Source organism: Oncorhynchus nerka, linkage group LG6 (genome assembly GCF_034236695.1).
Source record: "Oncorhynchus nerka isolate Pitt River linkage group LG6, Oner_Uvic_2.0, whole genome shotgun sequence".
Taxonomy (NCBI): domain Eukaryota; kingdom Metazoa; phylum Chordata; class Actinopteri; order Salmoniformes; family Salmonidae; genus Oncorhynchus; species Oncorhynchus nerka.
In genome coordinates, this window is record NC_088401.1 from 35,421,632 (window position 1) to 35,435,857 (window position 14,226).

Below are 14,226 nucleotides of genomic sequence, written 5' to 3' on the forward strand. Positions count from 1 at the left end.
AGTGTGTCCTGTGAACTATCCCTGAACCTCTTCCTTCTTCTCCCCTTCTCGGGAAAGATCAGAGGGAACCTTAGCCTCCACTCGTACCCTCCGAGTTTCACCCGAGTGTGTGTGTGGCGACCCCCCCCCCCCCCAAAATCCTGGGATTCCCGATAAGGCGACACGGATCTCGCTACTCAACGCCTGAGCGAGAGCTCTTTTCCCATCCTGCTCGGCCCGACGATAAAGGAACAGATTATACTTATTTAATCAGGTGTTCAAAGCACCAGCGCTTGGCGTAAGCCCTAGAACACCAAGCAGCTAAAGAGAAGGCCTATTGAGAGGAGGAGCGGCGGAGCGTTTGAAAACAGCGTTATCAGCCCAAGCCATCTCCTGTACCTCCCTGGTTTGTAAAGACACTCATCCTCTTTATTTACTTGCATCTGTACACTTGGTTGCGTGCTTCACTTGATGTTAAAGTAAGTTTGGCGGTACTCTCAAATACTTCCTGCTTTGAGGGATTCCTCAACACTAAAGGAAGGAATCTGGGAACAGTGGCGGTAGATAAAAAGGCAATGCAGGCAGGTTTACAAATTGTGTATTTTACTGAGCTACTTCCCTAAACCAGAGCCTTTCCAGGTTGAATCAGAGTCCACCATACTTAGACTACTACTAACTAGGCTATAGTTTATCAACATCTAATACACCACCATCAGAATCACAAATGGCACCCTATTCCCTACACAGCGCTGTGCCATATTCCCTACACAGTGTGCCATTTGAGACACAACCATTGTCCAGGATGATTTACATTCCCTCCTAATGAGGGGCCGGTAATTACCCGTCTGGGGGCTTGAGATCAAATGAAGAAATCACCTGGCCAGTAGTGACAGTGTGGCGTGTGCTCAGACTTCTTAAATTGACTCTAAAACTCTCCACCAACGCAATTTATGGTCTCCGACCATGGCAGCTGCAGTATGTCCTTGAGAGAGAAAACGCGAGAGACAAGGAGCGCGAGAACGAGAGAGAGGGCGAGAACGAGAGAGGGCGAGAACGAGAGAGGGCGAAAGCGAGAGGATGCGAGAGAAAGCGAGAGAAAGCGAGAGGATGCGAGAGAAAGCGAGAGAAAGCGAGAGGATGCGAGAGAAAGCGAGAGGATGCGAGAGAAAGCGAGAGGATGCGAGAGGATGCGAGAGGATGCGAGAGAAAGCGAGAGAAAGCGAGAGGATGCGAGAGAAAGCGAGAGGATGCGAGAGGATGCGAGAGAAAGCGAGAGGATGCGAGAGAAAGCGAGAGGATGCGAGAACGAGAGAAAGCGAGAACGAGAGAAAGCGAGAACGAGAAAGCAACAGAGTGGGGAGGCTGATTTGTCAATGCTAATCGATTTCAGTGCGGCAGTGCTCCATCACACCTAATGGGGTAGTCATCTCCCTGTAATGAGCCATCACATTTCCTGGCCTACGTCCCAAAATGCCACTCCACTCCCTACATAGTGCACTACTTTTGACAAGGGCCCCATACGGCTCCGGTCAATTTAGTTGACCATTTCGCTCACCAAATAGGGCGTAGGGTGTTATTTGGGACGCGGACGTACGAAAAACCTACCGTTCAATCTCCTTTGAAGGGCTTCTTCTTGCAAAGTGACGCAGTAAATCTGCTCATCCAGGTCCTCCAGGATCTGAGGAAGGGAGGATATGGCCCAGAGTGGGGACGGGGAGAAACAGATGGGTGAATCGGTTGGTAACATATTTGTAGTCATCGTGTCCTCAAGTCGAGTGCGTTAACTCAAAAAAGTACCCGTTTTCCAGAGTCTGACAGAGGAAAGCTAGACATCCAATATGTCTGTCAAACTTATAAACGGTCACTCATGTTGTATTACAGTACACATTAATACATGAAGCAGTGGGGGGATCTACTACCACCCAATTTGTTGAAGTCAATTAGGTAGCCAGTCGTGAGGGTTAAGTATGCCAGCTATTTGGCTGCCATCTGACACTTATAAAACAAACTGATTAAGGCATTTTTAAGAGATAGTGAATGGAAATTACTACTCACGGTTGGTTTGACTAGTAACTGGCCCATGACTGTGAACATCCTGGACAGGCCCACAGGAGTACACACTGGGTACGAAGCAAGTTACAAGTGGTGAGACACAATCAAAACACTTCTAGAACTTAGGGATGATTACAGAAATTGTATTTTAGTCCAAGTGATGTGTGATCCTCAACCAACCACCACACAATTTTCCCTAAAAGCATGAAACTTGGTACACCTTGGGGACCTCTTCAAAACGTGTTACATGAACTTGCCGCACATTGATCGTCAACTGAGATAATATTCCATTTAAAATGTGCACATATCCCATTGAATGTGCTCTTACGACCAACACTCACTCAGGAGGAGCAGTCCCCCCATCAGAGAGATACAGGAGTAGAGGTACGGTAAATAGAACTCCCAGAGATCTGAAGGAAAGGAGAGGAAACATTATCCAGACCTGAACAAACACATTCAACCACAGCTAGACAAATACAGACCGGCCGCGTTCCCAAATGGCACCCTTTTCCCTGGGTAGTGCACTACTTTCGACCAGGGCCCATAGAGGTCTTGGTCCAAAGTAGTGCACTGGGGAGGGAATAGGGTGCCATCTGAGACAACACGCCAGAATCCCCATAGCCTTACCATAGAGCGACTCCATACTGGCTGCGTCATTGTCGATGAGCGCGGACGCCACCCAGACAATTCCTAGGATGAGCAGTCCGAGGAGGAAGAGCATCACAAAGGTCTCTAGAACCCGTGACTTAATGCCCTGCGAAGAAACACAGACAGGGGGGGAGACGTGAGGGACAGAAAGAGCCACGTGACCGTTTTTATTCATAACAAGCTGGGATTTCCCCCCCCCCAGTTCTCCCGAGGCCATTCGCCTTGCAAGGAAGGGACGGCAAAACAAATTGTGCCCTATTCCCTACGTAGTGCACTACTTTGGACCACAGCCCTATGGTAAGTGTTGTCCGGGCCGGAACGGCCCATAGGGCAGTAGCCCATCTACTGTTTCTGGACAGGACGCTAGTCTATTGCAGGGATTTACCCTGAACCCTTCTCCTGAACACTAAGCACCAAGCAGAGGCATCAGGTCCAATTTTTGATTATTTTGTTGTAGGACTCGACTCAACCCCACCTCTATATAGTACTACAGGGTAGTACTACATGTGCTACAGGGTTTTGACCGGATTTATTAGGATCCCCATTAGCGACGGCATGTCTTACTGGCGGCCGACACACGACGGAAAAGACATTACAGACAAAATGACAATTGACGTACATTTAAAAACATGAACGTGCAGTGTGCATGTACATTGATCCGTTACACATCCATGTCAGCACACACACCCGGTGGTCACATAGGGGGAGAGGCTATGGTCAATAATATCAACGGCTGGACTGAAATGGAACAGTACAGCTCCCGCAATCGTCTCATTGTCAATTTCTTTCAATCACCAGTCATTTGTGTTCGTGCAGTGCATGTCGAGTGCCCTTCTCTATAAGCAGGCCGAAAGTCCGTTGTTCATTTGTTTATAGAGAAATTGCATTGTATTTGGTCAAACACCATTTGTCATTTGTTTGTAATTATTGATCGATAACAATCTTTTTTTTAACACCTCTCCCACGCTAACTTGACAAAATTCAAACTTACACAAGGCTTTTCTTTCATTTAATTATTTTTTTATGCACGAGTACGATGACTCACTGCTCGCTCACCCCCCCCCATCTCTTTCATCTCATCAAACCATGGAGGCTCAACAGTTCTAACAGTCCGTTTCTAAACAGGTGCATGTTTATCAATAACTGGAAGGAGCAAATTCATAAAGTGCAGCGTCTGGATGCTCCTTATTAATCACAATCAGACCCAAAAATATTTTTAGCATCATCCACATAAGAGTCACAGCAAAATCTTTAGTATGATCCCTTCTACACTATTTTAAGCACGTTTTTAATTTTTTTTTATTGTGGCTTTCCTGGACATAGCCACTATATTGTGATCACTGCAACCAATGGGTATGGATACAGCTTCAGAACAAAGTTCTACAGTATTATTAAAAATGTGATCGATACATGTGGATGATCTATTTCCTGTAATGTTTGTTAACACCCTGGTAGGTTGATTAATAACCTGAACCAGATTACAGGCACTGGTTACAGTGAGAAGCTTCCTCTTGAGTGGACAGATTGATGAAAACCAGTCAATATTCCGATCCCCAAGAAAGTAGACCTCTCTGTTTACATCACATACACTGTGAAGCATTTATACCTTCTCTATAAAATCACCCGCAATAATCTTGCGCTCTCATATTAAAAAACGGCATCGTTTTACATTCATGCTGCGTCCCAAACGGCAGCCTATTTCCTATGTAGTACGCTACTTTTAACCAGACCTCATAGGGGTCTGGTCAAAAGTAGTGCACCGTGTAGGGAATAGGGTGCTGTTTTGCAACGCAGCCAAGTTCCAGATTGCAGCCCCACACTTACTTAACTGATCCCGGTGAAGTCCACGTTAAAGCACCTTTTCTAACAGTATATTGGGCCTATAAAAAGGGTCTAACCAGACTCCCAGCCGGGGCTCGGAGCAGACTGGAGGTTAAAGCATAAAAACGAGCTGAAGTGAAGCCTCACTACTGTCTGCAGATTAAGAGCAGGCCTCCCGTTACATCTGGGGGTGATTAGGGGGGCTCTTAACGCGCCCATTGCCCGGCGGCCCAACGCAGACAGGAGTTGGGGTAATTTGGGTTTTCCGGGTCACAGACCGCTGAGTGGTTAATAAAGTCCTCTCTACCTGTTCAAACAGAGAACCCCCCCCCCCCCCCCCCCCCACCGGTGGAGGTGGACAGGCTCTGTCTGTGTCCCTATTTCCTGTATTTCGCACTACTTTTGACCAAGGCCCATATGGCTCTGGTCAAAACGAGTGTACTGTAAAGGGGTAGGGTGCCATTTGGGACACATCCTCTGCCTACAACAGTGTAGAGGAGATACCGTCTGGCACTTACAGGAATGGGCTGCAAAGAATGACTTACACATGGCTTGCGGATAGCCTCAAATTGGGCATCTAATCAATTTGTTACTAGGTAGCTGATGATGTGCTAACTGATGTGTGGCGTATTTATGATCAGGTACTATACATAGTGCAGTGATCCTCTGTTTGAAGGAGTCCTTTCATGTCACTTAACAGTTGTTGATCCCCTGTCTGAACTCTAAGGTTACCTATGACCATCGCCACTAGTACCACTGTCTTCCCAACCATTCTGATAATCAAATCACGTTCAGCAAACGGGTCTCATCTACACAGCTGTAAAATCTACATCCGCATCCCAAATGGCACCCTGTTCCCTATATAGTGCACTACTTTCGAAGCCCTGGTCAAATGCAGTGCACCATATAGGGAATAGGGTGCCGTTTGGGACACACCCTAGACTTCGCATTCTCTCTACCTCACAGCATCATGAAGGCTCAATGGAAGGGACAGGTGTAGAATTTTCTAGCACGGCCGTGGGTGTCGAGTCTAGAGCGCCCCAGTGTGGCCACGTCTGATACAGCCGCAACTTCGCAGGTACAGCAGGCCGCCCCGAGTCTCAAATTACACCCTATTCTCCATTTAACCACCCGGGCCCTGGTTAATTTTATTTTTATTAAGTAGTACACTACATAGTGAATAGGGTGCCATTTTAGACACAAAATAATTCCCCCGGTAGCCGTTATTAAAACCTATCGAGACTAGCGTCTCATGTTCAAGATATGGAAAGGTCTAAAATGGTATAATGACAGGCCCTTCATCTGACCTGCTCACTGAAACCCCTAGTGAAACCCCTAGTGAAACCCCTAGTGAAACCCCTACCCTCCCATGTGCTCAGTTCTTCCTACTGGACATAGGCTACATAACTACTGTGATGCTGACTGCAGTCTAGCAGCTCACATCAGACCTGAACTGGCCAGTGAGGAGATCTCAACGCCGGAGAAGAGGAGATGAGAGAGAAAGAAGGGGAGGGAGAGATATAGATAGACGGGGGAGGAGGAGGAGAGAGAGAAGAACGTCTGCGAGCATCTCGTCCCCAGAGGTGAGAGAGGAATGCTTTCAGAGACTTCTGTCACGTCCCACACGCGCTCTCTTAAGGAGGCCTTGGGACAGATAGGACCGTGCACGGGCCTGCTGCAGGAGCGGCTCCACTCAGGTGCCTCGGTCCACCTTAACCAGCAGCCCATGCCATGATGAAGGTGTATCTCCTCTAGTCCGGGCCTCTCAATCATTTATAAGCCTAAAATCATTACCAATTCAGATCATTTAGGGCAAAGGCAATGCCTGTCACTTCCCCAAATGTTATTCCTGGTTTCGGGTGTATTGGAGGGCCAAGTGGAGTGTCAGAAAAAAGTGTTTGGAAGTGTTTGGAAACAGAGGGTCTAAATTGTAAGCCCTTGAATTAATCACTTAACATATGGCATATTGCATTACTTATACTCTGCATTGTCCTTGTTTCTCTTTCATAAATAAGCGTCGATTTTATTCTTAAATAGATGTATTTTTTCATGCCGATTGTAAGCAATGCAGACAGTTGCCACAATCATCGAAACGTGGGAAACGTAGACAACGCTCGTTAACAAAACAGGCAAATCAAATCCCCACTGATCACGTCGCAGCGACTGTCTCCCGGGAAAAAGGGAGAAACATGGAAAAGGATCTGCGCCATCCAGAGCCCATCGCCATCCAGAGCCACCCAGAGCCCAGCGCCATCCAGAGCCCAGCGCCATCCAGAGCCACCCAGAGCCCAGCGCCATCCAGAGCCGAGAGTTTCTATTCTTGCCATTCTAAAATGTGTACACCACCTCTATATATAGCAGCTCTGAAATATTCAGCATCCCCCCCTCGATCCTCACACCGCCGAGCATGGGGATAGCTGCCTGCTCTGCCTAGTGCAGCTCCACTGGAATACCAGGGAATCAGAGACTTCGAAGAAATGCGTGTGAGACACTGCACTGTGTGTGTGTATGCTCACCCAGAACCATCCCAAACCACCAGCAACCCAGGGGATACTGAATCAGAGGTCTTCACGGGTCCACCGCAACTCGAAAAACCTGAGACCCGGCCCGAACTCCGAAACAGGTCCGAGTGCAAACGGGGCCTCGGATCTATGCAACTACAGCTGATATACCGGAGTGGACTAGACAGCTCTGCATAAAGCCTATTGCTTTTAGGTTAATAAGGGGAAGTTGTTGACTTATATTAAGCCTAGCCAACTACACATTAACCTGAATAACTTAGCTGACAACAAATAAATCAAGTTGTTATCGGGTCCGTTCGGGTTTGTAAAGGAAATCGAGGGGTCCAGTCTTGGTTGGATCCAACTTTTTGGACCCGTGAAGACATCTACAGAGAATCACTGGATGCCTTAATACCAAAACGGAACATCCTTTTACTCCGTAGGATCAGAAATGACATATCTGGGTACTGCAACGTACAGCACAATGGCTACATGCATCCCTGTAACATGTCCTTGGAGAAGCATAGCTAGGCAGTGCCTGTGTCCCAAATGGCAGCCTATTTCCCTATTGAGTGCACTACTTTGGGGGTCAGGTCAAAAGCAATCCACTATATAGGGAACAGGGTGCCATTCGGGATGCAGACACACGGTGTTTCATCAAATAGAGAGCCAGTTCTCTGGGAGCTGAATGTCATTGTGCCATGGTGTGCTATTCCCTCCACTTCCCCAGGGCAGAGAAAGGCAGAGAGAAGAGAGAGAGCGAAATACAGACAGAGAGACAGCGAGAGAGAGAGAAAGGAAAGAGAGAAGGGATAGGAGATGGTACAGAGAGAGGGATAAAACGGAGAGTGAGGGAGAAAACAGAAAAGAAAGGGCGGGGCCACGCTGCAGAGAGACAGAGCGAGGGGGACAGGAGAATAAGGAAAGAGGAGAGGGACTACAGTAAATCTCACAAGGATAGAATAAAGAAGAGGATGCATAGGAAATGCGGAGAGCCACAGAGAGCTACTGATAAGAGAGGAGCTTCCAGCCCACCCATTAATCTGCAGCGGGTCAGCACAGCGGCAGAGATCATCCCACTGCCCATCACTCCTCTTCCTGACAGGACCGTGTGGGATGGAGGGAGGGAGCCGAAACCCATCCCACCACTCCCAGCCAGTCCACTTCTCTACCTCTGCCGCGCCAGATGCCAAGGGCCCTTATTAGTGTACCCTTCAGCCCCGGCCTTCAGCTCTGGCCGTGTCAGAGACAGAAAACAGAGAGGGAGCCGCTGGACTGGAGAGCCTCCCCCTGTAAAGCCGTCGCAAACTAAAACTTCTAAAGACACGGCAGTAGGCGCATGGGGAAACCGTTTGCTTCCCGTTGTAGCTCCATCGTTCGTTTTCCCCCTACAGTGACTCCATCTTCTTGTCAGTACCAAGAGGTGTCAGGCTGATAAGTCTCCAAAGAATAAATGACTGTCACCTGGGTTTTGTCAAGACAAGAGGACGTTTATATCGACGAGCACAGAGTGGCTCAATAGAGAAGGCCTGCCAACAAGCAACCTCAATAACATAACTGAAAATCATCCTTAAATCGTGAATACAACTTTTTCTCCCCCTTGACAAAACCCGGGATCAAACCAATGAAGACTTTTTCTTGTGATCCAAGTAAACAAATAACATTTGATGTGAATCTCAGGCTTGTATGTCAAGCACTATAATTTTAGACAGAAATATGTGTAATACCCCAAAACACTACCATCAGCTAGCTAGAAAATAAACAGACAATTTCATCCAACAATTCAAACGCAGTCCCTCTCTGGGAGCTGATCATTTTGTTTGAAAGACAGAGAGGAGAAGAAGAAGAAAATCCTGAACAGTGCACTTTTCAAATGCTCTGCTCAAGCCAAGGTGTTGCCATGGCGACGGACATTGTAAAGGAGGGGCTTTTCGCAAGACATTCTGACCTTAAAAGGAAGGTACGTAAACATCACTTGCCAGAGCGAAGGCCTGGGAAAAATGTCTACATGTGCAGGGAGATTTGAAATAAATATCCAGGCTCCATTATGGAGCACCAACAAAGAAGAGTATCTTAGTAACTAGCACAAGGCGGTTTGCCTCCGCAATAAAACACACTTTTTTAAAAAATCACAGGCTTTAGCCTAGGCCTGTAGATTGATGAGGAGCTTCTTTAAGCAACAGATGAAAACTGCTGGCCCATAGCTGGGACAATTTCTCAGTCAGACTAAGTCTCTGTCCCAAATGGAACCCTATGCCCTATATAGTTGGGCCGGGAATATACCAGCATCGTCACAGCCCTACTATATAGTGCACTAATTTTGAACGTTAACCTAAGTCGGCGTGATCCATCATACAAATATTGACCGACCATCATAACAACGCTATCTACTGGTGGTGCATACTAGGGCTTGTAACCGGTTCAGGGAACAGAACCGAACAATTACGTTTTTCGAGGAACAGAATCCGAACCGGGAACGAAAGTGATCTACACTGTTCCAGAACAGAACCGTTATTTTAAAAGCATGGGAAGCAGTTAATAACGTTATTTTACAATACGCCTATGCAAAGCCCTCACTCTGTCACTCAGAAACGTATTCCAGTGTCTGCATGCCAGCTGAAAACATTTGCCAGTGTTTGTGAGCGTGCAACCGACTGATATTACAAGCGTTATTCAGACATTTTTAGGGAGAGATTTTTCAGATGCTATAGTTCTCACGTTTCACATTGGGTTAATTAAGTACAAAAAGGTAAGACGTTTTTAATTGTGGTGCCACTCTGCGCACACTCAAGCATGTTAGCTAGCTAGCTCTGGTCCAACGTTAAGCCGACTCTCGGAAGTTCAAAGACATTCAAAGCCGGTCATTGCTAAAAGGGATCACCGATTTGAATGAATTTACTTTTTGTAGCAGGTTTAGAAGAACTTTGGCAAAAGGTTAGGAGAATTAAGGTACATTTTGTTAAGGTTAGGAAAAGGGTTAGAGTTAACAAAAAATAAACTTGACAAAGGCTGGATTTCTTCTATACATGACCATATAAGCCTCTCCTACGTAGGAAAAATTCGGTGGTCCTAATTCAGATAACGCTGCGCTACTAGCTAAACCTCCTCCAAAGAACAAAGTAACGATAAACCTGTACTTTGTTGGGTTATGAATCGGTTCAGGACTTTATTTTGCGGAATAGTGTAACGAAACAATTTTTAAAAATTAAAATGGTTCTGTTTAGGACTGTTGCGGTGACCGTATTACCGCCACACCGGAGGTCACTAGTCATGAAGGCAGTCAAATTCCATGTGACCGTTTAGTCACGGTAAGTAGACTTCTCCAAGCTTTGATGCTGCTGATGGTAATTAGTAGCCTACCAAACGTGGTACTCAGCACTCTATTGTCCTTCTAAGCACTCTGACACCAATGCAAACGAATCAAACACTTAATGAGAGCCCATGAGCTCATGTTGCACAACATTTCTATAGGCTATGCAATTGCGTGAGAAAACAGAGTGATGGCCTCTACTAAAAACAGGAGGATCCCATCAGCTTTCTATAGGCTAGGCCTACTATATTTATTTCTCAACTTTCCTAATTTTAAGCACATTGTTTATCTTTACAACAGGAATATAGCCAACCTGGCTGGCATGAAAATGAACCACGGGAAAAGCATCCTCCATTCGCTATTTAAGCCCATAGATGACATGTATTTTTCCCGGTTTCTCCTGCTTCAAGACAGGTGCATGAAAATGGTCCATTCTAAATCAAAACAAATTTCACACATATTATTTAGTATATGTAAAGACAAGACTCAATCAAGAATAGTCCGACGGGTGACAATATTAGCCTATCACTTGTAAATTATATATTTAGTAGTGATGCAAACCTTACCAAAAACATATAGGCCTTTGGGCCCAGCATGGTTTCTAATCATAGCCGCACACATCATGTAGCCTAGCCCATAGGCCTATATGTTTTGATTAGATAACTAAAGTGGCCAAATATCTTTGAAAAATTAAGCACATTAAGCCACTTTACAAGGGGTTTAGAGCCTAACTGGCATACATAAACAGTGTGAGAGTTTCAAGTTTGGGGAAGAAAATGTTCACCATAAAAATGCACCTTCATAATAAAAGCATTACATGCATAATCACATTTGCGGTCACTTTTGATAAATGGTGTTTTCCCGCTAATGGAACATTTACGCTTATAGCCTACTGCTGTGTGTACATTGCTGCGTTTATAATTGTGAAGAAATGGCCTAAAGGTTTATCATCAACATTATAAGCTAAATGTTCTGTTCTGACAAAAAGTAAATGTGGACAGTTCTTCCAAGATCTTCAATATGCACCTCGAAATTGGATAAGGACGCGTCCAGTCGCGTCCCCGATGTGTCGGTCTTCACTTGCAGCCTGTGAGAAAGACCTGCTCACGTGATGGGAGAACCGTGTGAGTGAGAGGCGCTTAGGAGCACGCTCAACACAGAATAGCCGCATGTGCGCACTCCCTCAAATCGTTTGGAGAAAATATTTATATTTTATTCAGCTGTGTTCAATTGTAATTCTTCATACTATAAAATAATGCCACGGAATTCCAAGCAAATCTTGTCTGCTAAATTAACTAGTGTAACCCACAGTCATATGGCATAGCCAGATCAGGACCTAACATAAGGACAACTCAAGAGTATGCTATTCCGTTCTTCTGAAATAGACTACATTTTCTTCATATCATGCTTCTTTAGACCAGTCTAAAATAAAAACAGATTTATTGTGAAGGTGTAGGCTATATTAACATGGATTTATTTGACTTTTTAAAATGATAAATGTAGATGTTCCAAAAGGTCTGCATCAGTGGCTTGTAGGTGTAGGAGCAAGGAGATGCTAAATGTGTTTATGTTAATTAACGGTCGTGAGACAGTTATTTGCTTGAGAATCACCGGCGGATGAAACGATTGGGGAAAAGACAGTCGGTTCCAACCCCTGGTGCACATACACAACAGTCCCTTTTCCCTCCATGACAGAGGGATCATTGACCAAAAGATAATGTTGTTAATATCTTCAACAACAACAACAAAAAATACTTAATATGCGGGAATCATAGCCAAAATGTGAAGGGGATGGAACGGGACGGTTTGATTTAAAGTCTAAATGATCTGGCCCTTCATCACAAAATAGAGCTGGTCTAATATCTCTTTATAAGCGTGAGGTGATACCGGGTTGGCACACGGGCTGCAGCGTAAATGGGTTTCTTGAGCCAAAACGCTCAACTATAAGATGACATTTAAAAATCTGCCACTTCTCTGCAATGAATTTAAAAAGCATTTTGCAACCATTAGTAATTAATAATTGCGGGTAAAATTTGAGTCAGTACGAGAGGTAATATGGTTAGTATTGGGTATTTCATGTTGGTGAATAAAGTTAGTTCATACCCACATTTTGACGGTAAGTCAATCCGATTCATCCACAATTTAGACAATTTGAAAGACTGGTAAATCACCCGGGCAGCAGAACCTTTGAAGAGTGAGCTAATAAAAATAAATAAAAAAGCAGAGATTTCAATCTCGATTCAACTCGAGAACTTTAGTGCCCTCATCAAAACTAAAACAAAGCCACTTGAAAAGCCTGACTTAAACCGTTACCAGTTCAATTCATCGTTCACTTCATTTCCGCAGTCAAAGGGACTTTTTTCAGTGGCGTCCCATTATGGCCACATAAACCCCTGAGATGTAATACTCAGTCTCTAATACTCTTATCGGGAGAGGGCTAATATCACATTATAAAAACGGAAATACGCCTTTCATGTCATCCTGTGGTCGGTTTGTTGAGTGACTCAACGGGGTGCTTTATTTGGCCAAATGAGAGCAGTTGGGTCCCAGCCCTTTTCTCTGTTCACACACACACAATATACCTGGATGTGTAGCCAACATTAAGCAGTGCTTCCTCTCAGAAAACGTATGGACGATCAGTAGCAAGAAACAGTCATAGAAGTTCAAAATGAAAGAGTACAAAACCATAAAGTGGCAGAGGCTGGTGTGTTCCACTTCCTAGCCATCGTGGACTTTATTACAAGAAATCCAACCGAAACAAATTAGCAGCCGGGCCCCAAACAAACGGGGCCGTAAACTACAGTAAGAGACAAATTTTTATGTAAGTTTGCCAGGAGGGACATAAACCAGAGGGGTTTCAAACTGTGACATAGAATAGAGGTACATTTAAAAGTAAATCTCCCCCCTCTCTATTTGGGCTCTATTGTGCTGTCATGTTGTTCCGTCTTTATGGACTCGCAGAACACGGGCCTCTGACTTTTTTTTCTTCGGGATAATTAATTCAAACGAGGAAGTTCGCGGAGCCTTACAACTCGATAATTAGGCTGTCCTTTTGAAGTTTTATTTTAGGGTGGAGGAGGGAGGCCGAATCAGGCCCTAAATCACGGGGCCGATGTCGTGGTGTTGAACTGTTTGCAGCGTCTGGCTTATTGGAACGGCTTGTCAGGATGTGGCGGTCGCCGAAGACCAGATTGTCGCCGTTTCATGGTTAATGAGGTTTTCGCGGCCGCAGTTTTACGGTCAACTGATGAGAGTCAGAGAAAGAGTAATGACCAGGCACCTGCTGCTGCCACTAGACATCCTCTCAAATCAGACAGAGACAGACAGAATGTAAACAGGAATAGATAGAGATTCTTAAACAATGAAAGGCAGGCAAACAGAATGATCTACTCTGAAACCTGCTCTGCTTAAGCCAGTCAACTCAACAGCCATTGGTCATAATCAAAAGGATTAATGACCGATGAAAACGGTGCTGTTTTGATAAGGCACAGCGGAAATATTCAAACAGTTGTGTGACAACGGAGAAATCAAATCACAAAAGATCAAGAGTTCATCAATACTACAAGAGCATGTTAAAACCAAAATACACAGATTTTTAGCAGGTTGTTAGCAACCGTGCATTTTGTACCTTTTTTGATCCAGCAAATCCCTCGGACTCCAGAAAGAAATAGGCAAAGGGCATCAGGACGAAGAGGCAGAGATTGGAGAAGAGCGACACCAGATTCCACAGGCCTGTATGGGCAACATTTTATCTACTTAACAATCAATCAGTCTTTCAAGAATGTCACCAAGCCAAATACAACATGACAGAAATCACAACTTACAATAAAACACCTCCTCCTCAGACCTCAGCTGCATACTAAATGGCACCCTATTCTCCACAGTGCAATACTTTTGACCAGGGCCAATAAGGCT

The 14,226-nt window shown here is 45.1% G+C and overlaps 1 protein-coding gene across 4 annotated transcripts in view; it reads right to left on the reverse strand.

The window, feature by feature from the left end:
• The window catches only part of lmbr1 (limb development membrane protein 1), a 54,873-nt gene that overhangs the window by 27,631 nt on the left and 13,016 nt on the right, over nt 1-14,226 (reverse strand). For all 4 annotated transcript variants that reach the window (XM_029661541.2, XM_029661540.2, XM_029661542.2 and 1 more), the window contains 5 exons: nt 13,940-14,043; nt 2,659-2,785; nt 2,373-2,441; nt 2,035-2,099; nt 1,585-1,657 (listed from right to left, as the gene is read on the reverse strand). In XM_029661541.2, the coding sequence (XP_029517401.1) occupies nt 1,585-1,657; nt 2,035-2,099; nt 2,373-2,441; nt 2,659-2,785; nt 13,940-14,043 (438 nt within the window). The remainder of the gene's footprint in view (nt 1-1,584; nt 1,658-2,034; nt 2,100-2,372; nt 2,442-2,658; nt 2,786-13,939; nt 14,044-14,226) is intronic.